Genomic DNA, 26,984 nt, shown 5'->3' with positions numbered 1-26,984 from the left:
TTAGAAGTCAGAAACCATGTGATGAGGTTAGAGATGACAGAGGCTCTGTTCTTGGTGGCTGCAGGGGAGATGCTGCAAAGAAGCCAATACTTAGAAGGCAGAGGCAATGGTGTTTCCTGAGGTGTGGGAGGAAGAAGACAGTCAAGGATAATAGGATCTTTATGATCCTTTTCCTAAAGTGTGGAGAAACATTGTAACTATTTTACAACACAGAGGCTTGAAGGTTTAATTGTGGCAAGAACATTTTTTTAATTAGTTTTAGGTGTACAAAACAATGTAACCGTTAAATATTTATACCCCTCACAAAATGATAACGCCCCTTCACCAATCTACTACCCCTCTGATATTGTATCTAGCTGTTACAATTCCATTGACTCTATTCCCTATGTTGTATTCCACACCCCATGAATATTTATATATGTATATATATTAAATTATACTTGACATTCAGCTTCAGGTGTACCCTGCAGTGGTCAGGCAACTACATCGTCTATGAAGTGGTCTCCCTAATAAGACAAGTGTCCATTGGATACCCTACAAAATCTTTAGAAAAAATTTAAGAATGTCAAAAATAGTGTCTTTCTCTTTTGCAAAAGCTAATGGTCTAAACTTACTTATCATTTAAAGTAATTTTCAATGTATACTAGCAGACATTTTGTAAAATCCAACACATGTAATTTATCTCTTTTAAAGTTGATGATGTAAGTAGGAACATATATGGGCTTTTTTGTTGTTGTTGAAAATTGGTTTATGGAAAGGTAATCCTGAAGAAGGTTATTTAGAAATATTTTCATTATTGTTATATGATGTTGTTGCTGAAAACCATGAAAATTCTCTCTCTGTAAAATATGTTATATCTGCACACTTGAAAACTTGTAAACATATTTTTCCTAAGTGTTAAACATTTTCCAAATAAAATACAAGTATGTCATAGTACTTTTCTTCACGTTGATATGCATATCTTTTTTCAATTCTGGTGTGCTTTTATAGCTGAACACCAAAATAAACTAAATTAAATACCAAACTTTTGAAATGCTGAAGCACAAAATGTTAAAAAATTTGGGAGACCATTGAGCAGACATTTTTTTTAAATTCTGAAGTTGTTTTGAAAATTGATTGATGTTTTCCTGTTTTAAATACATATATATTACTTTATTTAATAGAAATTAATCATGGACTGCTTTCTGAAACCTTCTGGAACATATTTTCATGTTAACTTTAAAAAAGTGTCTGTCTTCCCGTTTATAAAAATATCATTACTTTAAGGCTCAATTATAGGATCGCCTCCCCCCTTTATCCCTCGTCCCAGATTGTACTTCTTCCTCTGAGCTGTGATGGCATTCGTTCCTTATTTTTATTTTATGGCATGCATCAAGTTATTTTAAGTCCTTTCACCCTCCAGCCTATAAATTCTCCAAGGACAAATACTGTGTTCATTTATTTTCTCTTCTAAGTCTCCACTTGCTAAATAAGGGTATTACATCTCTAACTTCGAAATACTATGATGCTAATTGTCATGAAAATTAGTTTTCCTAATAGCAGTAGTAGTCTTTCTGTAGTGCTTAATATTCACCAGGCTTACCCTCAGCACTTTATATTTACTACCTCACCTATTATTCACAACCACCCTTTGAAGTAGGTGTTATTATTGTCTTCATTTTATTTAAGAGGAAACTGAGCCACAGAAAAGCTTTGTAACTTTTCAAGGTATTATTATTAGTATTGCCATTATTTTAATATAATTAAATGCTAAGATTTGAAGCTGGCTTCAGAATACATGCCTATGAGCATGGTGTATACAGCCTCTCAATGATTCTCCACTAGGATCGTATTGCTTATGCAATGATACTGAATATATTGGAGCCCCGAGAGTTTCTTTCCATATTCCAAAAGAAGAAACAATCAAACAAAAGGATGTTTCTTATCCATGAGGCATAAATAGAAGGGAAACATATTCACACACTATCATCAGGAGTGAAACTACCAACTAGGAGGGATAAATGAAATGCAAAAGCATTCTCAGAAATCATCATATTAACCTTCATCATGTATCAAGTATGCCATTTGACCACCCTTAGGCCTAGAGAGGCTGGGAAACTTAATACTTGTCACAGGGGAATGGAATAGACACTGGCTCAGATCTCTGGTGCTTGGCCAAGTGATGGCTAAGTGGGCTACCTTCCCTGAGAACATGGCTGCTTATTTGATACTAAAACAATATTGTGGTTCTGTTAGCCAGGAAGAAAGGGATGAGGACACTGACACAGTAATGTGGAAATAGTTTTTTTCAGATAATAATTACTTCAGTAATCCAAGAATACTGAGTATTCTAAATAGATATAAAATGCAGGGCATGACTTAGAAAATAAATATTTTGTAAAATTAAATTGCCAAAATGTTAGTTAAAATATGAATCCCCATATGTTCAACCGCAACTGTAGTTCACCTTTAGCTAAACCGATGGAGAAGAAATGCGTTGAAAATTGAATAAAGGCTGTTTTATTGAATACGATTTGTTTTATGTTATAAAATTTTATATGCAACTACTACAGGAAATTATTTTAAAAAGGTGTTAGCTTGGAAAATAAATAGCTTAAATTAAGGTGAGTGAAATTACTGCCTGAAAGCAATTTGTTTTATTTTAAATAAATGTTAAGTATTATAAATATCAGCAGAAAAACACATTTACCGTATATATATATATATATATGGTACAAAAATTGTGCTTATTCTTATTTCTATGGTTTTAGATTTCTCATTAGGAAACTAAATTAGGTAATCTGTTACTACAGTTACAACCACCTACAGGTATCAAATCATTGGTGTTTTATTATTATAGATGGTCAAATCCCATAACCAGCTTTGGGATGGAAAAATCTACTAGTATAAACAATTGTCACCTGAATTCAACAATTGATTGAAATGCACATGTTAATCATTTATACCTTGAGTTTCTAAATAGCTTCTCCATGAGACACAATTTGCATAGGTAATGACTGAACATAAGACTTTATAAAATGGTGCAAAAACGTGTTTGAGTAAAGTATCATTTTTCTGAATTAATAAAATAAGAATTTAGAAACTTAGATAATTGGAAACATATTTTTTAATCTGACATCTAAATTCTTGGGTTATTCCATAATTTCTGGCCTACTTTTAAACTAATATTTCAGTCTGAAAAAAATTTTAACTCCTGTTTATTACAGACAGTAAACACAGACCCGGTCCCAGTTAAATTGCACTACGACAAATCACATGATCAGGTCTGGGTACTAAGCTGGGGTACCATGGAAAAGACTTCTCCGACACTACAGGTAAGTGCATTTCAGTATATCTGAAAAAGTAATGATCTTTAAACCTTTATGTATCTCATTAGATATTTATAACCACTTAACAATGATATTCTTCCATCTGAAGACTGTACTTTAATCACATTTAGATATACACAGAAAAAGGAAAAAGATAAGTCCATATTCAGTACTTTTTGGATTGGAAAATATTGTAGGTCATATTTATCAAAAGTTAGATTTATACGCCAAAAGAATAACCCCTGATTACAAAGCCAATGCCGTTAGAAGAAAAAAAAAAGTTAAAATTTAGCTTTCAACAGAGCCCCTGCTCTTTCAAAATGGGTCTGGAGGGTGGGAATTGTGAGACAGAGACCAGAAGAGTTAGACAAAGTCACAAAGCAGATCTTCGTTTTTTACCAGATATTGTTTTGTTATTTGAGCACAGACTCATTTCTAATTGGGAAATATGTAGTGTAATTTTTGTGGAACTTGCTTATGTCTTAAAGTTGTTAATTTGAGAACTTGACATATACAGAAAAAAATATATACTATTTGACAATGATTCTTTGGCACAGACTTTTGATTTTAGTAATTATAAGTTTAAGAGGAAACAGAGGGAATAGGAAGGAATGTCTGGCCCTGGAAATGTGTTTTATCTATTTTTCAAATTGCCTTGTGATTTTATCATTACCTTGAATATGTCCCTTCTTATAAAGTCCTAAATCGTTAACCTTTGGCCAGTTTTCAATAAATCCATTTAATACAATGTTATTTGTAATCAGTTCTCACTACCAAAACTTTTAATGTTTTTGAAATATTTTCAGTATTGCAATATTTAACTTACAAAGGACAAGTCTATTGAAATGAAATCTTTTAAAGTAATGATCAGAATGATGGTTCATTTTACATTTCACTAGATATTATGTGTCATGTAAAACTTATAAAATATGATACAGTATTTCAGGTACATATTGCTGGAGATCAAATCACCCCAAAACTTGATGTCTTAAATAACATGAAAAGATGACTTGTCACTCACAAATTCTGTGACTTGTCATTCTGGGTAGTTCTTCCGCAGGCGTAAGCAGGGAGCACCCATGGGGCTGTGGTCAATTGATGACTGGAGCTGGAAGTTCTAAAATGGCTCACTACGACATGTGTCCTGTAGTAGTTGTGCTTAGTTGGGTGCCTTGTGTCTCCTGCATGTGCCTGCTCATCCTCTGGCATCTTTACAGCATGGTGGTTCCAGGTTACAAGATAATGGAAGTTGCAAGGCCAATTAAGATCTAGGCTCCAGGATTCACATAAAGTAACTTCCACGACAGCCCATTCATGAAAGCAAGTTCCATTCCCTGCCTAGATTCAAGAGAATGGAGTAACAGAGCCAATCTCTTGATGGAAAGAGCACAATCTTCATTGTGGACAGTTGTTAGAATGATCTACTACCTATGGAAATAGGCTCTAGTTCTTCGATATTTTGTACGTAAATATAATCTTGACAAGATAAATGAAACAGATCAATGCATATGATTTTTGGGAAAAAAAAGTTTAGGCAAACTCCTTTAATATCATACAGAAGGCGGGGAGGAAGTCTTTGTAGAAGTGTTAAGTAACTTCCCACACATTATCTAGCCATCTAAAACTGAATCCTTTGTCTCTGAATGTCTAATAAAAAGTATGCTGATAAGATGTATTAAATTTTAAAAATATTTGCTGGATGGGAGTGAAAGGTAAGTGTCACACCTGAAGATACAACATAAAATATCAGAATTGAGAATTACTCTTAAAATAGTACATACAAGATTTACTTATATAATGTGTGTATTTATGTGTGTGCATATGCACATATCCATGTATATGATAGGTAGGTAGATAGATAGATGATAGATAGATAGATAGATAGATAGATAGATAGATAGATAGATAGATTGATAACCAGCCAGGAAACACACGGTTTGTGGATCAGAGGACAGACCATTTCTTACTCATGGTGTATGTTAGTGAGTATCCTCCAGCCCCAGTTCCCACAGGGTGATGGGTGAGAGATAGTATTACCCTGTGTGGGCAGCACAGTTGCACTACACGAGAAGGACCCTGAAATGAAGTGTCCCTAAGTTTTTTTACACCGCTGGCGCATCACCCCATCTTTTCCTGTGAGAGCGAGAGATTACTACTCTGCAATGAGTGCAAATGTTGTCCTGGGACAGGAGGGGCAGGTCAGTACCCTGGAATGTCAATAATTGGCTCCAAGGCATTCAGTCTCTAAACCTCTCATGAGCAAAACACCGTCTCCAGCTTCCAAGGCATATTTACTATGTTATCATCCTTTAACTAAGTTAGCCAGTGCTCTTTGCTCAGAAAGACTGACTCTGCAGAAATGTCAAAATATTCATGGATAATTGTCTCCCAACAGGATTATTAGGAAACATTCCCAAAGAATATGGGATTTAAGATTTGTTTGAAAAGGGGAACAGATTTTCCTTTGGAGAAATTAAATTCCCCCAATGAAAAACATAGATCTAGAGTATCTCTGTGACATAATGTTGAAAAGTTAGACCAGAAAGAGAGATGGGTGCTAGGTTGTGAAGGCTTGGAAGTAACTTTTTTATCCTAGTGCAGTATATCTTATAATGGTACCCACTGACCCTTGAAGGTACAAAAGCATTTTATCAAGGGTCTGAGAGTCCTACTTAGACTCCTTTGTGTTTTCATTTTGATTATAATTAAATCTATACATCTTTGCCATTTATGAAAGCAAAATATATCATTTTCTATATATTTGCAATTAATTAATAAAAATCCATGAACTGTAATTTTAGAAATGTACGACGGTGATTTTTTTTTTCGAAATAGTGTCCTCAAATGAATTCTCAAAGATTTATCATAGTTGTTTTTTTTTCCTTTTGAAAGACAACATACCTGATGAAAATTTAAGAAATGCTGTTCTAAAAATCATGAGTCTGTCATCTTCACAGTTTTACAACTTGTACGTAATATATTTTCAAATGCACAACATTTACAGAAGAAAATATCTCCAGGAAACAACTTGGAAAAACGTCCTTACATTTTGCTATTGGTCAGGAAATAGGCCCCAGCCAGATGTGGTGACAGTGGGAGGTGGTGGCTCTGGGTTTGTGGAAGGAATCACATGTAGAGAGAGCAGTAGCAGGATGCCATTAGGAAGGAGGCACGTCTGTTGAAAGATTGGGCGTATTGATTAAGGTGCATGGATCAATCTGTGTGTCCTTACAATTAGTCTGCTCAGTCCTGAACCTGGCAATCCATCACTTCCTGCTTAATTCCAGCACTGAGAAGGATCCAGAACCATCCGGGAGCAAACTCTAGACAAAGGGGACCTAGGGAAGTGACATTGTGTTTTTTACAACCTAGGACTATGCCAAGCACAGACGAGATGCTCAGTTAATATGCCGTTAGTGGCATGACATCTTTTGTATCAAGAAGGTGAGGATGCAATTTGAACATGATATTGTAGTTTGAATATTAAATTTTGTGTTGCCTGTGATCTATTTAGAACACGTTGGCACATAACATGCTCTTGGTAAACATTATCACTGCTGTCAGTCTAAGTATTATTGTTCATTTCAAATACATGTACATGTGTTTTTAGGGTGTATACAATCTGAAAATTCCTTCTCTCTTACTCTGTTGATCTTTATTAAAGTCTGGTAGACATTATTATGAATGGCTAAAATCCAGTGCCAACTTTCTCACTGATGTTCATTAATAAAACAGATATAGTGTCTTTAAGGTTTTTACCACATGCTTTGGTTTTCTCTTCCTCTGGGCACATGCTGAGCTCCTTTTAGTTAAGTGGATCCATATGATTAGTTCTGGCAAATAAGATCTGTTGTGAATGGAAGCATTCAAGATAGTCGGCTCCTCCTTCAGTGGGGACTACTGAACACTGAGGGAAAACAGTAGCTATCCTGCCAAATCCCTCAGGCAAAGTAACATGTGTGAAAGGAAATCTTTATTTTCTAAGCCACCAAGACTTTAAGGTGTATTTCCTGTTTTTTGTTTTGTTTTGTTTTGTTTTAACTGTAACATAACTGAGTTTATCCTGACTTATAATAATCTATTTTCACTGAACGTGGCAATTTTCATAAAACTCAATGAAAATATATTCATTTGAATGAAGAAAAAAAATGAAACTTTCAGAAAAAAAATCACACCAAAAAATTAAAAGTAAAAATGTTATTCACTTCTATCATGAAAACCAAAGGAAGAGATTGTTTTGAAGGAGGAAAGTCTATTTGACTTAGTCAGTAGTTTAGGAACTTTAATTTGGGGGTCACATGTACGAAGGATTAAAAAGGCAGGGACACAATTAATTTTTAATACTGAATCTGGAGTGTATTGCCTATATATCTGTAACAAGGGAATTTTAATATATCCTAAATTTGGTCAAGGACAATAAATGATATTAGTGTGGTAATGGTATTCCATTTGTAAATAAAAATTAAAGATAATTAAAAAAATAAATAAACTTTAAAAAAAGGCAGGTACAGGAAAGAGCTTTAAAATGCTTAACAACAATGGTGTGCAGCACTGACAATAGGAAAAAATAACATGATGGTATGAAAAATCTGAAAGAACTGCTAGAATGGTACATAATATGATGTAAGGAATAAAAGAGTTTAAATGCAGTTATCTTTTCTTTAATGGACTATAAAAGTTTTAAAAGCCAATTACTGATGAAGAGTTGGAAAAAAACCTCAGCTTAAAACTTACTTAAATCTGGGGAGCGTTTTCTTAACCTGTTGAGATTTTGCTTCCCAGCAATTGTCATCAATTTGGCTCATATAAACTCATTAAAACTCTCAAAAAAAAAAGAAAAAATACTTACTTAAATCCATCATATTCAATTTATAGGAGGAATACATTTTAAACTATTTTATCTATTCTAGAATATCTGAAATCTAAAATATTTCATATGATTTACTTTGAAGTTTTCAGTGCTATGTTTCCTGCTCTGGTCTATAAGAGGAGCAATTTGTTTTTGTTTTAGTTTCTGTATATTAATTACACTGCAATAAAGGTGTTTAAAAAAAAAAAGAAAGCTAATATCTCATTTACATAGGTATGCTTGCTTTTATCTTTTCTTATTATAGCAAAGTTAAAAGTTTTATAATACAGAAGTTGTTTATATGTGTGTTTATATATTAAGCAGAAATTATTCAAAATACATCTTTTTGTATTTTTTTCTTCATAGAAACAGAAGTTTCTACATTGAAAATAAGCAGTGATAGAATTCCAGTTTGCTTATTAATATACTAATTTTGAGGATGGCAAGAAAGAGGCTGTGCCAATAACTATCAGAGATTTATTTCAACTCTAAATAGAATGAAAGCTGATCCTAGTAAGGGAATGCATTGCTGAGGTCTAAACACGGTGTGTTCTGTGTAGGTAATAACCCTGGCCAGTGCAAACGTGCCACACCACACGATCCACACCCAGCCGGTGGGAAAGCAATTTGACCGAGTGGATGACTTTTTCATTCCCACTACAACACTCCTCATCACCCACATGAGGTAAGTGCTAAAATGAGTGATCGATCAGCTTTTAGATTTCTCTCTAATTTTGGCAGAAACCCGTGGGAAATCATTAAAAATTTCAATTAATACAAAAACTACCCACAGAAGGGCACATGATTTAGCTTTTTCTCATCTGCCTGAAGAATGTTTACTTATCAACATTAGCAATAAATTTCCTGTGATATATTTGTTAAGCCTATTGCAGAAGTGAATTTATACAGATACAGTTGCATATTTTTAGTCAATTTTACAGTTAATATTTTTGCCAATCCTTCCAAGGAGCTTCTTATTAGGCTTTTGCCAAATGCACACATTTGAACTTGGCATAATGAAAGAGCCACTCTCATAGAAATCTATTCAATATATTCTAATAATATTCTTGAATCATTTTCACCCACTTAGAAATTATTATAAAATTGTATTAGTAAGTATAGTAAGTTGAAATAAAATGTTTGAGGTCTTTGTTTGAGAAAACATGTTGGCGTGTTCTATCTGTATATTTACAAGAGGTGAAAAGGTAATACTTTTTAATGACATCACTGCAAAGTTTCACAGCAGTTTCAATGCTTAAAGGGGAGAGACTTTGGATATATCACAATTTTTAGTATTATGTTCTTGGTAATTTATTTTTAAAAAATTTATAAGTGTGGCTTAACAGTGTTATTGAGTCTGAACCAAACTAATATTTGTTCTGTTTCTCAAGTGAATTTTGATGAGGGGGAGCTTCTCCAGATGTTATATGAGCCATTATTTGATATTTTTGTATATCTGTTTCTCTTGTATTAAATTGAAAATTATTTCATCTAAATGGAGTTTTAAGAATTCTGAAAGAGTGCAAAATTCAACTTGCAAAAATAAAAAGGGATTGATGAATCAGAATTGTGGCTCACAAAGACATTGTATACTATAAACTGTTTTTTGTGCAGCCAAGTGTATGTTTTCAAAGACTTTTATACTATCTCAAGCAATTCAGCATTATTTTCAGAATGCTTATGATGTGTTCAGCAATAAAATGATTAAAAACCATAATTTCTTGTCATAATTATTAGAAGTTTTTATGGAAAATAAGTAGAACTTAATAAAAATGCAACATATCTGAAAGTATATTATTTGCATCAAATAATAATTTTTAGATCTGACTACAAGCGCTGTAATAGTTCAGAGACTACAGAAAACAGCCTATGAACTGGAAATGGTGCTATTTGAAATGTTACCTAAAAAGATATACAATGTTTTTATACTTATTTGATGGAGATAACATTTTATTTAATTGGGATTGAGTATTATGATAAATAATGTTCCTTTTCTGTTTTCACATTGTTGATAAATTACTACTAATCCATAATTTAGTATGTAACACTTGCTGTTATTTATCCCATTCTCCTATTCCCTATTACTGTATTTAATACACTGTTATTAATTTTGCTTTTAAAAAAAAATACACTATTAATATGATTATTTAAGGCAAGATTCTCATTGTTATGACACCAATAGGGTTAACAGTGTATAGTTTTGGGTATTTCTTTTATCCTACGACAAGTAAATTTTATAATTATGATAAAATAGTTACCATGGGCAGGGCAGTAGTGCTATGTGTATTTCTGTGTTTGTCTGTATAATTGACATACTTTCAGAACACATCTCTTTAGGGTCAAAATGATTATTAAGTAATTGGAGTTGGAGCTAATAATAATTAGAACATCCACATAATGTGAACATATATTAGGCAAAATTTTATTTTAGTTATTTCTATATATTATGAGAAACACTGAAAATCATGCTTGAGTATATTTTTTAACTGTCTATTACTCTTAGGGATGGATAATGAAATGCATGAGTGTTTTGCCAATACTTGTAAGAATACTAAATTAAATTTTAGCAATCCTACCTGCATCTAGATCCCATTTTAATGAACTGATCATCAAATTTCCTATTATGCTTCAAAGTAATTACTCCTATTAGTAATGTGAAGAGTGTAAAAATCAGCATGCACTTACTGCACTTACAAAAATAAAGTATTAAATATGTAAAGTATTTTCAATATATGAGGATTTATTCCACATTAGAAAAATCTGAGGGATAGGTATGATCTTTTCTCCTACCAATTGCATGTACCATATTTTTCTAACCACATTTTGCAATGTGTTCAAATATGTGTTGCTGAGACTAATCTTTTTATGATTGCATTTTTCAGAATTTGAGACTCTTTTCTGACTGTTAAGCTTGGTATATATTTGTATGCCAGACAGAAGGTCTGAAACATAATATGTGTTTAATTAATATTAGTTTTCTTCCTCTGACCCCTCTTCACATCAATCTACCTCTGTCTCGGATTGCTGTACCCTCGTTTCAAATTATTTATCTCCAATGTCTGAAAAGCTCTTGGACAAGTGTCAGGATTTTATATCCGTATTGTCTAAAAACCTGTAGGCACTTAATTCATGTTTCTCATAGGAATAGAAATAAAGAAGGAAGAAAGTGCTATACTGTTTCCTAAACCAGGCTGTATAGGAGTGAGAAAAGAACTGTATTTCTTGTATATCGTACTGCATTTCTCAACATCAAACACAATATCCGACATACACAAGCACTGCATCAGGAACCCATGAATTGTGTGGAAGCAGTGAATAGTGGTAATAAAAACTTACATTTTCTGTCAGACAGATGTTAGCCTGAATATCCCAGCAACAGCATTCACCATAGCTCATTAAGAACTTAGCCAGTTTGCTTCAATTCTTCCTAAGGATTGGAATAAAATAATGTTTGAATATTAAGTTGCCCATAATAGTTGTTGTCTAGACTACTCATGTGTCTACTTGGGTCTCCTGAAATTAGTTACAATTTTACTATAAGTCTCTATTTTCCCTGTTTTATTTCTTTTCCTTTCCCTCCCCCCACCCCATGTCTATAATTCTCAGGCTTATTGAATCTAGTTCGTAAAATAAATCAAGACTTGAGAAATGTAAGAGTACCAAGATTACTTTATAAACCTATATTAAAAGATAAACTGGTAGTTTAAAAAAACCTAATCAATCTTCACAAAATTTAGGAAGTTGTTCATGCTTCAAGACAGTTTGAAATTCTCAGCACTTAAAAAAACCTTGAGAGTCTAATTTAGGTCCTTTCAGAATGACCTCAGAAATTTAAATTTCAAGAAACTAATTTCCATTTTTAAAATATTAGAGAAGGAGGGCCTGCCTGGGACTATCTATTCATTCAGCTCCTCAGCTGAATTCCATCCCATTCCCTGAGCCACAGCCTAGACTATATGTAATGATTCATATCTTATTGTATAGCAAAAGAGCTTATTAGTAAAAGTATCCTCTTTAGTTTTATTTATACTTTCCTTCTCCGTATAAACCAGATTACCTGAGCCCTGGGTTGGGGATAAACCAAATACACAATTCCACATTACATTTGATCTACGTTAAAATGGTTTTTAAAACTGTTGAGGTCTGGTTATTGGGCCTAATTTGTGCCCCTGTCATCCTCTTTTTTGAATAGGAGTGCTGGTCCAGAATATAACACAGAAAAACTCCAGACCACCATGGATCCACTCTTGTGTTTTTTTCCTTTTCTGTTTTTAAATTAAATTTATTGGGGTGGCAATTGTTAGTAAAGTTACATGGGTTTCAGGTGTACAATTCTGTATTACATCACCTATATATCACATTGTGTGTTCACCACCCAGAGTCAGTTCTCCTTCCATCACCATATATTTGACCCCTTTTACCCTCATCTACCAACACCCTCCCCCCTTACCCTCTGGTAATCACTAAACTATTGTGTCCATGAGTTTTTGTTTCTTTATGTGTTTGTCTTGTTCCTTTGTTGCTTTCAGTTTTATATCCCACATATCAGTGAAGTCATATGGTTCTCAAATTTTTTTGTGACTTATTCGCTTAGCATGATAATCTCGAGGTCCATCCATGTTGTCGCAAATGGCAGTATTTTATCTTTTCTTATGACAGAGTAGTATTCCGTTGTGTATACCACAGCTTCTTTATCCAAACATCTATTTTAGGACACTTTGGTTGTTTCCATGTCTTGGCCACCATAAATAAAGCTACAGATAATTTTCGACCAAAGAGCCAAAAATACACAATGGAGAAAAGAAAGCCTCTTCAGTAAATGGTGCTGGGAAAATTGGAAAGCCACATGCAAAAGAATGAAAGTAGACTGCTATCTGTCTATGTACCAAAATTAACTCAAAATGGATCAAAGACTTATACATAAGACCTGAAACAATAAACTGCATATAAGAAAACATAGGTACTGAACTTAGGAACCTTGGGTTCAAAGATGATTTTATGAATTTGACCTCAAAAGCAAGGAAAGTAATAGCAAAAATAGATGAATGGGACTATATCAAACTAAAACTTCTGCACAGCAAAAGAAACCTTCGATGAAACACAGAGGCAACCAATGGAATGGGAGAAGATATTTGCAAACAATGCCCCCAGATAGGGGCTAATATCCAAAATGTATAAGAAACTCATACAACTCAACAACAACAAAAGAAACAATCCAATTAAAAAATGGGCAGAAGACCTGAATAGACATGTCTCCAAAGAGGATACACAGATGGCCAATAGACATATAAAAAGATGCTCAATATCACTAATCATCAGAGAAATGCAAATAAAAACCACAATGAGATATCACCTCACACCAGTTAAAATGGCTACCATCAATAAGACAAATGATAACGTGCTGGAGAGGCTTTCGAGAAAAAGGAACGCTTGCTCATACACTGTTGATGGGAATGCAGACTGGTGCAGCTGCTATGGAAGGCAGTGTGGAGGTTCCTCAAAAACTTAAGAATAGAATTAACATATGACCCAGCAATCCTTCTCCTGGGTATATGCCCCAAAAAATCTAAAAACATTTATTCGTAAAGACATATATACTCCATGTTCATTACAGCTTTATTTATGGTAGCAACCATTCTTTAAGACATGCACATGTTATCCCCAATTGTGAATACAGATTAGTTTAATTGAACTTCCTGGCAGATGAAAAGAGGCCGTGTCATACTCCTGCCTTCCCAGTAGTTCCACCTACTTGCTGAATTTCTGAATGGGACTGCATAAATACTTATTGACTAAAAGTTTATTTTTAAAGGTTAATAAAACTTTATAGTAGATCTTTTTAATGCACCTGAGTGTAAGATAGTTAATCCCCTCTCCCCTAATTATTTAGGGAAAATTTAAATTGCTTGTAATTTAAATAATAACACAGATGGTTTTCTGATGCTTAATGAAATATGTTGATTTAAATCACTCTATAATTATATGCCTTTTTTGTTTTTAAGCAAAAATAAAATAATTTGTATCCTATGTTTCATTAATTTTCAGAGAAATGGCTCCATTGAATATTTAATTAATTATATGTTTTCCATATTAGTAATTCATCGCACACTTCGGTTAACTGGCAATGTACATGAACTAGACATTCATTTTTCAGACTTGCAGTCAATAGAGAATTTTCTTTAAATCCTTAAACTTCAGCAAGTAATTCATAAATCATGAAACATAATTCTAAAGTTGAAGAGCTTATGCTGTGCAAAAGGAGTGTTTTGTAATGACATGAGAAATATAAATTTCTCATTGAAGAATTTCAATTTGGATTTTTTCTTGTATATACAAAAATATTCATATAGGTAATATTAAAAGAGACTTAAACATGAACATCCATATATAATTCTCAATAGAACCAATTATGTCTATTCACTGTTATAAAAATTAAAATGATAGTTCATTATCTTTTTAAATCAAAAGTGCTTGACAAATGTATAGCAAAATGTTTAATTATTATACTCAATTTGCATCCAAAAAACTAAGCTATTTTAATATCACATGTAAATAGATATATGTGAATAACATTATAATTCTACTACTCTTACATTTTTTATGATGTGGCTAATGATTGGGTTTTAATGCCTTTTTTTGTCATTTTTTCAGTTGGCCAGAAATTAAAAATTAATTCAAACATCCTTTTTTTTTTTTTTTTTTTTTTCAGAAAAATGGTTGTTTTATAATGGTTGTGTTAAATTTCAAAGCAATTAAATCTCATAAGGAATACACACTTAACATAACTGATTGTGTTATATTGTTGGTACCATTTTGAAGAGAGAAAAATGTAAATGTCAATTTCTTACTGTAATATGTGTAAAGATTACAACTTTCTCTGTAGGTGCTACTAGAATTTGCATACAAGAAATGAGAAACAGTTGATTTGGCAGTAGTTTATCATGTTATAATATTTTTTCAAGTTCTGTGTAAAGATTAGAGGGGTGAGGAGAATTGAGAAAATAAGAGGAGAAACTAATGAGATGACAGATATCCAAGTAATGAGTGACGTAACTAACATTTCCACAATACTTCCCTTGAAAAGTCTTACATAATTCTTCCAAAGAATTATTTATTTTTGGTTAGTCAGAGATAAAAGTGAGAACTACATGGGGGGTGGGCAATGTGGTTCAGAACAGAGGGATTTGATAAAGCTTAGTGCAAGATATCAAGAAAGCCAGAAAGTATAAGGTGTAACAAATGCAAAAATTGGCAAAAATCTTTCTTAGAGTTTTGACTTGTCATGAATAAAAATAGTCAGAGGGTAAGCAAGAGGTTAACAACAAGATATTATCACCGAAATTTCAAGGGCACAGCTAACATTTGGGCTCTTTAGGGCTATAAGTAGAAATTATTTAAAGACGTGTTGACTAATACCTTTGATACAATTTTAAACAGGTGCCACTTGATGAACAAAGATGTATTTACAGCCTGACCCTTGTAACATCTGCAAATCAAGTCTCTTCCATCTCTTGTCATCTCTCAAATTAGAATGCCAGTAGAGACAAATTTAATCCCATCTAATTCAAGCATGCTTCTGTCATTTGGCACAGAGGACACTTACAGTAAATACAAGAAAGGAATTACTTCTGATTTACATAGAACTCCAGGACTAGTCCTATAAGTAGAAAGGAAAGATAACAAGATAGGTGATGCTATTTGAGATGTTTTTGAAAAGTTTGTCTACTCTTGGAATCACCCCCAACACCACCATTTGATCATATTGCTTAGAATTTCAAACTTCTCCTCTTATATCTTTAGGTTATATTTTTCTAGAAATCTACTTTGAAGTGCTTCTATTGCTTGAAAGAAAGAAAAAATGGAGCAGTTAGAAAATTGACATCTTTATAATTGTCACTTTATGTGCTGATTGGTTGATTATGTAGTGTCTTAAAATTAATGTATGTACGTGTGTGTATTTATTTAAATCAATAATTACATGATAAGCAATAAGATGAACAGAGTACATCTCTAAATCACAGTGACAGGTAGACCCTGAAAGCAACAGGCACTTAAATCAAAACCTGAAAATTCCAGTTCCCACACTTTTTTCCTCTTCTGCACTTGCTAAACAAAATTAGCAAAGAAATTCACAAATAACATTCCCAAAATTTTCATGTAACACTTCACCCTTGCCCACCAGACACATACTCCAAGATGTTGCTGGTATTGAATGAATATCTCAGATTAAGTAAGTCAGGAATTCCGTGGAAAGTGGACCTCAGTGTTACTCTTCAGTTTGGATGAGCTGGAAAGCAGGAGGTAGCTGGAGGCACTCTTTTGGTACCCTCAAACATCAAATGAGTGCTAAGACTGATATGCAACAGTGAGTGAGTTACGTGTCATTGAGTTGGCGCCAACTCTTGATGAACTTACGAACTAGTGATGTCCACAATGATCCATCCTCAACAGCCCTGCTTCGTTTCTGTAGACCAGTACCTACAGTTTCTTTTATAAGGTCAATCCATCTATTATTTGGTCCTGCTCTTTTCCCCCTGCCTTCTACTTTGCCCGGTATTATTGCCTTTCCCAAAGAACCCTGCCTTCTCATGATGTGTGCGATGTAGGACGGCTTCCGAATGTATGGGTACATGCAGTCAAATGTGGCAGTAAGGAGCTAAGAGTTTAATCGTGTTTCAGATCTGTCACAATTCTGACAGCCCATGGCTATGGTTCGACCACGAGAGACAGAGGAAACTGAAATAAGTAGTGGGCACTATTCTGGTATTCTGGAGACAAGTCTACAGCACTCCTTTTCTGTTATACACTACAGCAAGGACATGGTTAAGGATGGATTGGGTTTGATATATGTTTCTTTAAAGCTTCTCCAAGGGAAAAAATAAATATTCTGTGAAAGTGAAAGTAAAGTATATCATTCTCCTTCCTATTTTATCAAATCTGTTAAAGCAAAATTATATATATATGTGGCTAGCCATATATCAAGACAACTCTACACTTGTGACGTGATTCATGGACAGGCCAGGTATATGGAGATACAATTTTAGCACTAAAATTGTCTGGTTACATTGAAATCCTAGCACATCAGAAATTGAAAATAACAATTGTTCAATGCATTTTTAGGAAAAGTATTATCTCAGCATAATAAACAGCAATTGAAGTTGTTTCAAAAACTTGTTCTTAAAGATCTCACAAAATCACTATTCAGTGAAGTTCAATTTGTTTTTAGTCCATTCATACTTATATGCTAATTCCTTCTGCAAAAAGAAATAAACTAAGAAACAAAAAGGATTTCAAATATCACAGAAGCTAGAGCTCTTTCTCGCTATATGCTCTCAAATAGTGTATATCTGAAACATTTATAAATTCTGAAACTGTGCCCTTCTATTTCCCCAGTTTCTTTGCTTCTTCTTTCCCTCTCTGTAGCGCATAAAAACATAAATTCTAGCTTGTCAGGATCTACTACTGCTTGAAATCCTTACTGCCCACAGCCTAGGGTCTGCTCCATCTGAAAAAGAGAACATGTTTATAAATAGTTTGTTAAACAAAGCGTATACATATACTTTTATGAGTGTTTATGCACATACATCTACAAATCATTGTTGGTAAACCTTCCAGCATTGTCATATGGGTGCAAAACTACTTCTACATAAAGATTTAATAACTTTTATATCTTATTTCTGAAGAAGTAAACACCCTTTAAACTTTGATCTATAATGCCTTATGCATTATGGTTATTGGATTTGCCTTTATTTTAAGCAGTACTTTCAACCTTCTTTAGCATATTAGTGCAGCTCATACATTGAGTGCACAATACCTCGATAGGAAATCACTGAGTGCTTGAAGCTAAGTATTAAGTGTTTGTGTTCAGTTTATCTTCATTATTCCTTGAGTTAGAGAATCCTGTCTGTTTCCCTTTTTGGTCTTTTATCAACAGGGTTCTGAACCTTGTAAGAAAAGAGCTTAGTGCCCAAAGTAGATGAGCCAAATATGCCAACACCTCTTTTCACAGAATACCACTTAGTTAGATTAGTAGCCTGCATTTCTTATGTAATATTTTTGTTGGATGGTGAGATGAGGTTGGATTTAAGGAGCTAGCTATATTTAAAATATGGGCATTTCATTCTTTTAAAAAAGGAAAAGTTTTGTACAGGTATGATTAATAGACACCAAGCTCTAGGATTTAATAAAGCCTCCAAATAGATTGATACTATGGAATTTTTTACTGACAAAATCAATGGAGCACTAATGACATAATTTAGAAATATTCTACAGTGCAGATCTGTGTCTTGAGTTTTATTATGCAAAGTAAAATAGCTCTTTTTTATTATTAGTTTCAGGTGCACAAGACAAAGTAATACTTAGACGTTTATCATTTATGTTCCTCACACTGTGTGAAGCCCCCTCCCCCCATCCACTATCCCTCTGACATCGCACAGAGCCATTACATTTCCTCTGTCTCCATTCCTAGTGCTGTACTCCGCTTCTTGTAAGTATATACATATACATATACATATACATATATATATATCATCCCTGAGGTGGTCGCCTTAATAAGACAAGATCTTCTCTCAGAGATCCGTATGCTAACTCAACAAAGTGTTCAGTAAAACATAGGGCCGTCCATTTGAATGGATCCAATAGCAAATTTCTAAGTAATTTTTTCCTTTGTCACATATGATTTTGAGTTTTGCTGAAAATGGTCATTCAAACTTATTTTTACCCTAAATGAGTAAATAATATGGTTGCATAGATTGCATGGTTTTCTTTGCTTAGTAGTGTCAACCAGTAGTGTCAACCAGTATTGTATTGGTTGTTGGTACCAATACAATGCCAACAGGTATCCCTGATGTGGGATGCAGTGAAGGAGGATACTTCATTCAGTGCAAACAGCTCAACTGTGATACAGCATGGCTGTAGAACAGTACAGCTATGAAACAGCTCAATGGTGTTACAACTCGATTATGAAACAGCATGGTGGTGAGGTAGCCTTGGGCATGTGGCAGCCCTCGGTAAGGCCCATCTCTGGCTAGATAGTTCAGCTATGGTCCGGCTCGGTCCGTTCTGCTCCAGTCCAGTCTGCTGAGATGACTAGGTAACGCTGAGACAGGACAGCTCCTCTATGTTCTCAGCTGGTGAGCAGACTTCAGTGTTTCAGCTCCAGCCAGGGAAACACAGATTTTTGAGGAAAGGGAAAGTGCACTCTCCTAGCCAGAGGGGAACTGACTTATACAGAGATAAGTCCCAGGTCCTGATCCTTGGTTGTTCTAATGCAAATGAGAACTCCAAATCCTCAAAGTTTGATTGGTCCTAAAAGCACTGTCCTGATTGGTCAGAATGCAGCTGCTCTGGTTGTTCAGTTAAGATGCTAATGAGGATATAGCTACACAGTTCCAACTGGGAAAGTCTCAGCCCTATTGGTTGAAAGATAATTCCGGGAACTCCTTTATAAGGATTGGCTCTGATGGCAAGAACACAGTGCAGGCAGGCAGGTCAGTGCAGGAGGCAGGCAGTTTAGTGCAAGGTTCTCCCTGAAGTGCAGCTTTCTTGAGAGCCTCCTGTTTAACAACGGCTACTAGTTCCTGGTGATAATTTGAACCCAGTTAGCCACCAGGAGCCCTTCCCAACAAATACATTCATTTTCAGGGTCAATGCTAGTAAAAACAAACTCAGATATCAATTAATATGAATAAAAAATATCAGGTTAAGATACAATGCAATACATCATGAGAAAGGGGCAGAGCTCATCCTGAAAACTTAATGTCTTATATGAATTTAATGTGCCTATCACATAGCATGTGTCATATATATATATATATATATATATATATATATATATATTTAATAGATTAGACTATAATATTTTGAATCAAGCATATAAGGCATTAACTAGTTCTCATAAAACATAAACTATACAAAAGAAAATGTACATTGAGATTTCTAAATCTTTCTATCTTGAAGTGGACGTATCATTTTGCTGTTGAAGTAAGATGGTATATTTTACCATAGCATCTCATTTTACTAATTCATGAATTTTTTCCGATGAAATGTTTTATTCAAATGCTAAATCTTTAAACACAAGTATCATAACAAAAATTCTCTTTTGAATGAAAGACTCCTACTGTGGCTCAACAGAGCAGCACTATTAAATAAATAATTTTAGCTCTGAGAACACATTCATAAATTAAAAACATTCAATAGAACATTTTAGAAATGTTCTGTGAATGTGACTAAATACTTATTTTGCATATATGTGTACATCACTTGTGAATTTTGTTTGGCAAAGTTAACTTAAATGTAAAATCAGCGGTGGTGTGGGGAGTGTCTTTAGGTAAACAGCATTGGTGGCGCTGATATTCTCTGTCTCTACAATGATTTGAGGCCCTAAAAATGATTCATTGTGAATCCATCTGAGTTAATATTTTGTACTATTTTAATTCAGTTATCAATCTGTAGGTGTAGTCTCATTACGGCTATCCATGTAAAAAAGAACAAGAAATCGGTTATTCTGAGTCAATCAAAGACTATATAGACAAATGCATTCTCTTTTTTCATTTAAGTTAAGAATGCTCATTGTTGGTATTCCCTTGTTATGTTACAATGTTCTGTCTCTTGCTTCTCTTTTTAAAACAGAAATCATGTAGCAAAATGTCAAGTTTTACAATTCTTTAAGACTTGGTTCAAACAAAAATAAAGAAAGTGAAAAGGATGTCAGAGAGCCTTTAAAATTAACTAGAAAAGAGAAATCTCACCAAATTAGTAGACGTAAGGAGAAACTGCCTGTTAAGTCTAATCTGTCACCAGTCAAGAGTAGAAATACTGTAATCACATGAGTGTGTTAAGAACAGAAGACAAGAAACCTCAAACAGGCAGGGTTTGATGCATCCTTTGATGCATACACCAGCGTGGTGAAGTATATACACCTCACACAATGAGGCAAAGCAGGCAGCTTCAGGGGAAATAAAAATGGCATTTGCCTAAATAACCCTTAAAACTGCTAGTTGAGTTAGTAATGCTTAAAAATCTCCTTGGTATTTGTTTAGATTGAGGTTACGTGAATTTTTTTCTATGCTATGGAGACCTTTACTTTGATATTGCTCCTTTTTATTTCCTTTTATTATTTTTTTAAGAGGGGGAAGGATGATTAAATATTTATAGATTGTTTTTTCTATGTTGACAACTGATTTAAAAAAGTATAAAATTACAATAATTCATTTTTGCCATAAAATAGACACTTATTTTTATGCTAATGTAATTTTGGATAGATAAATATAGCTTTTAGTTTGAAACAAAAGGAATCAAAGTTTGCATATGCTATGAAAGTAGTGGCTGCTTTATGTAACTAAGCCAAGAAAATCTTAAAATGACCTAGATTTTTTCCGCTAATAATGTGAATTTATCAGTTTTGAGTGCTATAAAACATTGCTCATGTTTTTAACTAATTAAAGAATATATTGTTTAAATTCTGTTTAAAAATTTAGACACAGAAAACAGTTTAGTGGTCATCAGATGGTAAAGGGTAAGGAAGGTGGTAGGAGAGGGTGAAATGAGTCAAATATTTGGTGATGGATGGAGTTTTGACTTTGGGTGGTGAACACACAATGCATTATGTAGATGATATACTATAGAATTATACACTTGAAACCTATATAATTTTATTAACCAATGTCACCCCAATAAATTTAATTTTGAAAAAGGAAAAAAAAAAGTTGTATTAATAACAAATACATAGAGCATTTTCAGCCACTGAATTTATTTAAAAAAAAAATCTGACAACTCATTTAATTGATACATGAAAATATTTTGAAAATTGATTATTAGTTTATATAGTAAAATGGTATTGATATTCTAATAGATCACAGATACATGTATCTTTATTTTGGCTAAAACAGGCCTTCCTGATTTCTTGCATACAGCCTTAATTTGTTTGACAGTTTTTGACATCAAAAACTTCTGCTTCCGTACAAATAATTATTCATACTGGGAAATGGTGGCATCTAATTCAAAGAGATTTTGTTGGACACAAATGATTTTATTAAGAATAAAAGTGGAGTGGGATAGAAACTATTTGGTAACAGTCATTGAGATATACATTATCATAATAACTTAATATTTTGTATTTTATGAACTTTCAAAAGATATACTGTTTATGTATCATTATCAGAGTCCTTATGAAAATAGAGGTTATATTAACCTATTTGCTATGATTTTCATTTCCTGAGTCTGACCTATTCCCTGCCAACATAAAATTAAGATATGTTGATAAGTTTTTTGATACTACCACTTATTGAATTCTAAAGTGATCCCTTTTATCATCTTTTACTATTTTAAACATTTTTTGAACTCCATAATTTTGGGATTTATAGAAGTAGGATAAATTATATTTATTCTTCTGATTAATAAAGTAACTAGTAAAACTTCAACTTCAGGATAATTTTTTATTATTGTATTTATACAAATTAAAAACAATATTTTATTGTAAATCTATAATGAAGTAATTTAAAGAGATTCAATTTTTTTAATTAGTTTCACGTGTACAAAACAATGTATTAGTTAGACATTTACACCCCTTACAAACAGATAACCCCCCTTCCAAAGAGATTCACTTTTTATTTTGAGAAACTCAGAATGATTTCCTAAGTTATACACAGCAGTAAATCGATAATTTTCATTTTAGCAGGAAATAAAGGAATGACAATGTTAAGAAAAAGTGGACCAGGTACGTGAGAAATTTAGTTGAAATGCAGGCAATACACTACCATTTATTCATATTGTCTAACAGAGTTTCATCAGTAATTTTCCAACTTTCCTCTTGTCCTACATAAAATAATAATTTAAAGTGATTGTAATTTTACTATTGTAATATAGAAGCTAAAGTCAGAGTTTATAAAGTCAAGTCTGAATTTACTGTATCATTTACATGCCTTCTGGTTATATTGCTTGGTTGTAGGATTTTTTGGGTTTTTTTCCCCCTATTACTACTGTTATATAACATGTTCATAGTAATTAGGAAACACTGAGCACTTACTCTACGGCAGACGCTGAGCTAAGAATATTTTATGCACTGCCTCATTTAAAACTAATAGCTACATAAATTTTTATCCCTATTCTACATATGGTGAGTCACTTAACTAATAAGTGTCAGAACCAGCTATAAACTCAGTTCTGTCTAAATTCAGTGTCTTGGCACTTAATACATTATAGTATTTTGAAATCCTTATCTCCCTTTCAGCGTTCAGAACCTAATGACTGATGATGTGTTCTGTAAATTGACCTAAGCTCACCTTTAAATATTCCCTTCTCTTGCTGTTATGTACCCCTGCTTTAATAAAACTTGACTCCTCACAACAAACCTACACCATATTTTCTTGCCTATCTGCAGTTATTTGCAGAATGTCTCGTTTCTTCATTGGCTGCCTAACATTACTTCAAGGCTTATCTCAAAACCACCTTTTCTAAAATTTGCTATAATTTCCCTAATTGAAGTCGCTTTGGCATTTTCAATTTTCTTTTTCTCATTTGCAGTTGAGACTCACACAGACCTCTGTTGGAAGATAGCTAACTCTACAGGCTCCTTTGAGACCTTTTACATAGTAACTAATATCATTTAGATCAGTTGGATTATCCTCTTCCAAAGGTAAATGATTTCAGAAAGGACAGAGAAAAAATGTGGTGTGGTGTCTACAGTCCCTGCAGACCCTGCAGTAATTTTTTGCTTTCTGCTCATGTCCAACTTCATAATGTCTATTTATTAATCTCTTCCTCTCCAGTCTCTTAGACACAGCCTTGGGCTGAGCTCCCTTACCTCTCACCTTGCTAATGCAATTTATTCTTAGTACTGTTTCTCTGTACATCTCATTTTTTCCATACTTCAATTCACCAAACAGAACTACTAGATTCATCTTCCTAAGTTTATAGCTGTAGTGATACAACTCTGCATTAGAAAGAAAAAGAAAAAACAAACAAACAAACAAACAAAAAAACTTAATATGTTTCCTATTGCGTATAAATTAAGTTCAAACTACATTGAACCCCCTCCTTAGCTCCTAAAAATAATCTACATATATGTTATGGTTCAGCCAATGTAAACCTGAGTAACCCTCATATTTTCCTGCTTCCATTTAACTATTTATTTTGTTTAAAGTGCTTTTTCTAGATTCTGATTTAGATCATTTAATTTATATTGATCTCCTGGTCAAACTCAAATGGACTCTAATTCATGCAATTTTTTCTGTCCCCTTGTAGTTTATGATAGCTCTGTCCTCAGAGTTTACTTCTTGTTAAGGGTGTGCAACCTCACATCAATTGTTAGTACATGTCACTTATTTATTTAATATGGTTGTATCAATCAGTCACATGCCAGACACCATTCTAGCTTCCAATAGAACATTGAATACAAATTTTGCCTTATTTTCCTATAGTGCAATGCAAACATCACTACAGTTTAATGAAAATTAAATATATATATATATATATATATATATATATATATACTTTAATGAAAATTATATATATAAATATATGAATTATTACATATATGTATTTTAAAAAGAACTAATACTCTGGAACTGTAAGGAAATAGATGCAAATCCAGGTTCTAACAGTGTGATTCTAAGCAAATTCAACTATGGAAAGGACATTTTTTAAAAAATTGTCTGCTAAGGATTCACCCTGCCCTTTTCTAAGGTCCATATCTTTTGCATAAGATTTTTTTACTTGCTGATTGAAGAGGCAGAGTACCTGACAGAAGCATAGACAAATAAGTCCCCAAATTCTCTCTGGCCACAATAATAAGTTCAGACATGGGCATTTAACCCATTCTGAGCGCACATGTTGCAATGAGCCTCTTGCTGAGACTTTAGAAAAGAGACTCCAAAGTTTTGTGTTTGCTGGTCTAGATGATCTAGACCTACAGCAGTAATTTTTATACCACCGGAAACCTAGATCTGAAACCAAGACAGAAGATGCCAGAGCCAATAGATTAAGAAAAAAAAATAAGTTATGATTAAATTACTGTAGACCAAATTTCGGCTATTATTAAGCTGGTTCTAGAATTTCCAATTGTATGAGTCCCCAAATTCCATGTGGTTTAAAAAAGTTCAGACTGCATATTCTATTATTTACAAATGAAAGAATTTAAGATTAGGTTGCCTTGTGTCTAAAATATGCATCTTTTGTACTTCACACTATTTTGAGTTGATTGCAGAATCTTGCCCAGTTTCTAGCACACAATAGGTGATTAACAAATGTTATTTTCCTTTTCCCCTTGGGATGATACTTTTTTTTCCCATAGTATCTCCTGTAATGGTTATACTAATTAGCAATTAGTAAATATTTGCTTAAAAATAATGCATTTAGTAATTTTTTTTTCTGAATGTCTGTCTGGTATGGTGACTCTATACAAAAGAAAAAAAACAAAAAAAAAAGCAGTGAGCTGTCTCAGTTTGCAGCTTACTGAAAATGCCCCCATGGCCTTAGTGCTATGGAGACAGGAAATTACCACTTAACAACTATATGTGTAACACCGTGTGGAGACAGCTCAGTTTGAAGATATTTGGGTCATGAGTCAGCTCAAGAGTAATACCAAACCTGCAGAAGTTTTCTGTGTCCCTTACATTATAACAGTTCAAGATAGGGCCACTTGTTGATTCAGTCTGAGCGTCTATCTCTATGGTTTGCACCAATCCACATTTTCTCTAAGTGCTGAGAAAACATACTAGGTCTTTCCTCAAAGGGAAACTTGATATTCATTTGAGATTTGACTGAAACTTGTGATTGAAAACAAATCTTGGACCCTGGGAATATTATAATTCTTCTAAGGTTTAGAGAATCTTTTTTCTCTCTGAGGTAGGTTTTATTATAAATATTCTGGATTGTTGATTGGAGATTTATGTCTTTCATTATATTCTGAAAATGCTCTAGAGACCTTTACTCAGTGAATTTTTTTCTGGTTCAAAGCAATGTATATTGGAATGGATATTTCATTAGATTTCTCACTTTTAATTTTGTATCAACCAAGTTTACAGCAATGAGGAATAATTGGTAAGCTGTATAAGTTTACCCCAAGGCTAGTATTTCTCCAAAGAGTATATTTATTTTTTAAATGGAATTTATCAAACTGTAACACAATGAAAGACAATATCATGTGCAGTTGGCATTCAGTATCTTTATTAAATAATTTATAGAGCTGAGGAAGCCTTGTTTATTTGTTCATTTTAATTTGGAATTTTAATATTGGTACTGAAGAGAAAGTAAATGATACTCTTCAGTAAACATGACATAGGAAGAGGTTCAAAACCAAGGATAGTTTTTTTTTTCAATCACTAGTATTCACACACTCCTAAGGTGAGCTCTACTGAGTGTCTTATCTATGGCCAGAAATATTTAGAGAAAAAAACATTCTGTAACAAAGGTGAAACGGAAGAACTCTAAATAAATGTCTGTCAAATGGAATACTGAAGATTTTTTTTTTTTAATGTCGGTATCAAAGTAATCAAATGATAAACTTGCCAGTTTATTACCTAACGAGCACCAGGCAGTTAAATGTCTGAACACTCTCAAAATTTATTATTCAGTTTACTAAGAATATCAGTATGTACTCAAAACAAATTAATGGAAAAAAAAGACTCACAGTTATTTCTATCATGCTCAATATGTGCCTTTGTAAACATCAATCCTATAATGGAATTCATCTCAGACCCTTTGAAGTAAAACACCATTAGTGGTTGAAATTACAGCCATGATAAAAACCTTCATTTCCTCAAGGCTAAAAGGAAAATGTGGTAGGAACAGAAATCTCTAAAATAAGGAATCGTTGAGACGTGATCTCT

The 26,984-nt window shown here is 33.3% G+C and overlaps 1 protein-coding gene across 5 annotated transcripts in view; it reads left to right on the top strand.

The window, feature by feature from the left end:
• FSTL5 (follistatin like 5) overlaps nucleotides 1-26,984 on the top strand; it is a 631,388-nt gene that overhangs the window by 568,604 nt on the left and 35,800 nt on the right. For all 5 annotated transcript variants that reach the window (XM_074337776.1, XM_074337777.1, XM_074337780.1 and 2 more), the window contains 2 exons: nucleotides 3,207-3,314; nucleotides 8,718-8,842. In XM_074337776.1, coding sequence (XP_074193877.1) covers nucleotides 3,207-3,314; nucleotides 8,718-8,842 — 233 coding nt within the window. The remainder of the gene's footprint in view (nucleotides 1-3,206; nucleotides 3,315-8,717; nucleotides 8,843-26,984) is intronic.

The sequence above is a fragment of the Rhinolophus sinicus genome, linkage group LG07, assembly GCF_036562045.2.
Source record: "Rhinolophus sinicus isolate RSC01 linkage group LG07, ASM3656204v1, whole genome shotgun sequence".
Taxonomy (NCBI): Eukaryota; Metazoa; Chordata; class Mammalia; order Chiroptera; family Rhinolophidae; genus Rhinolophus; species Rhinolophus sinicus.
Note: the sequence above shows the minus strand (reverse complement) of the source record. Positions and strands in the feature narration are given on the sequence as shown.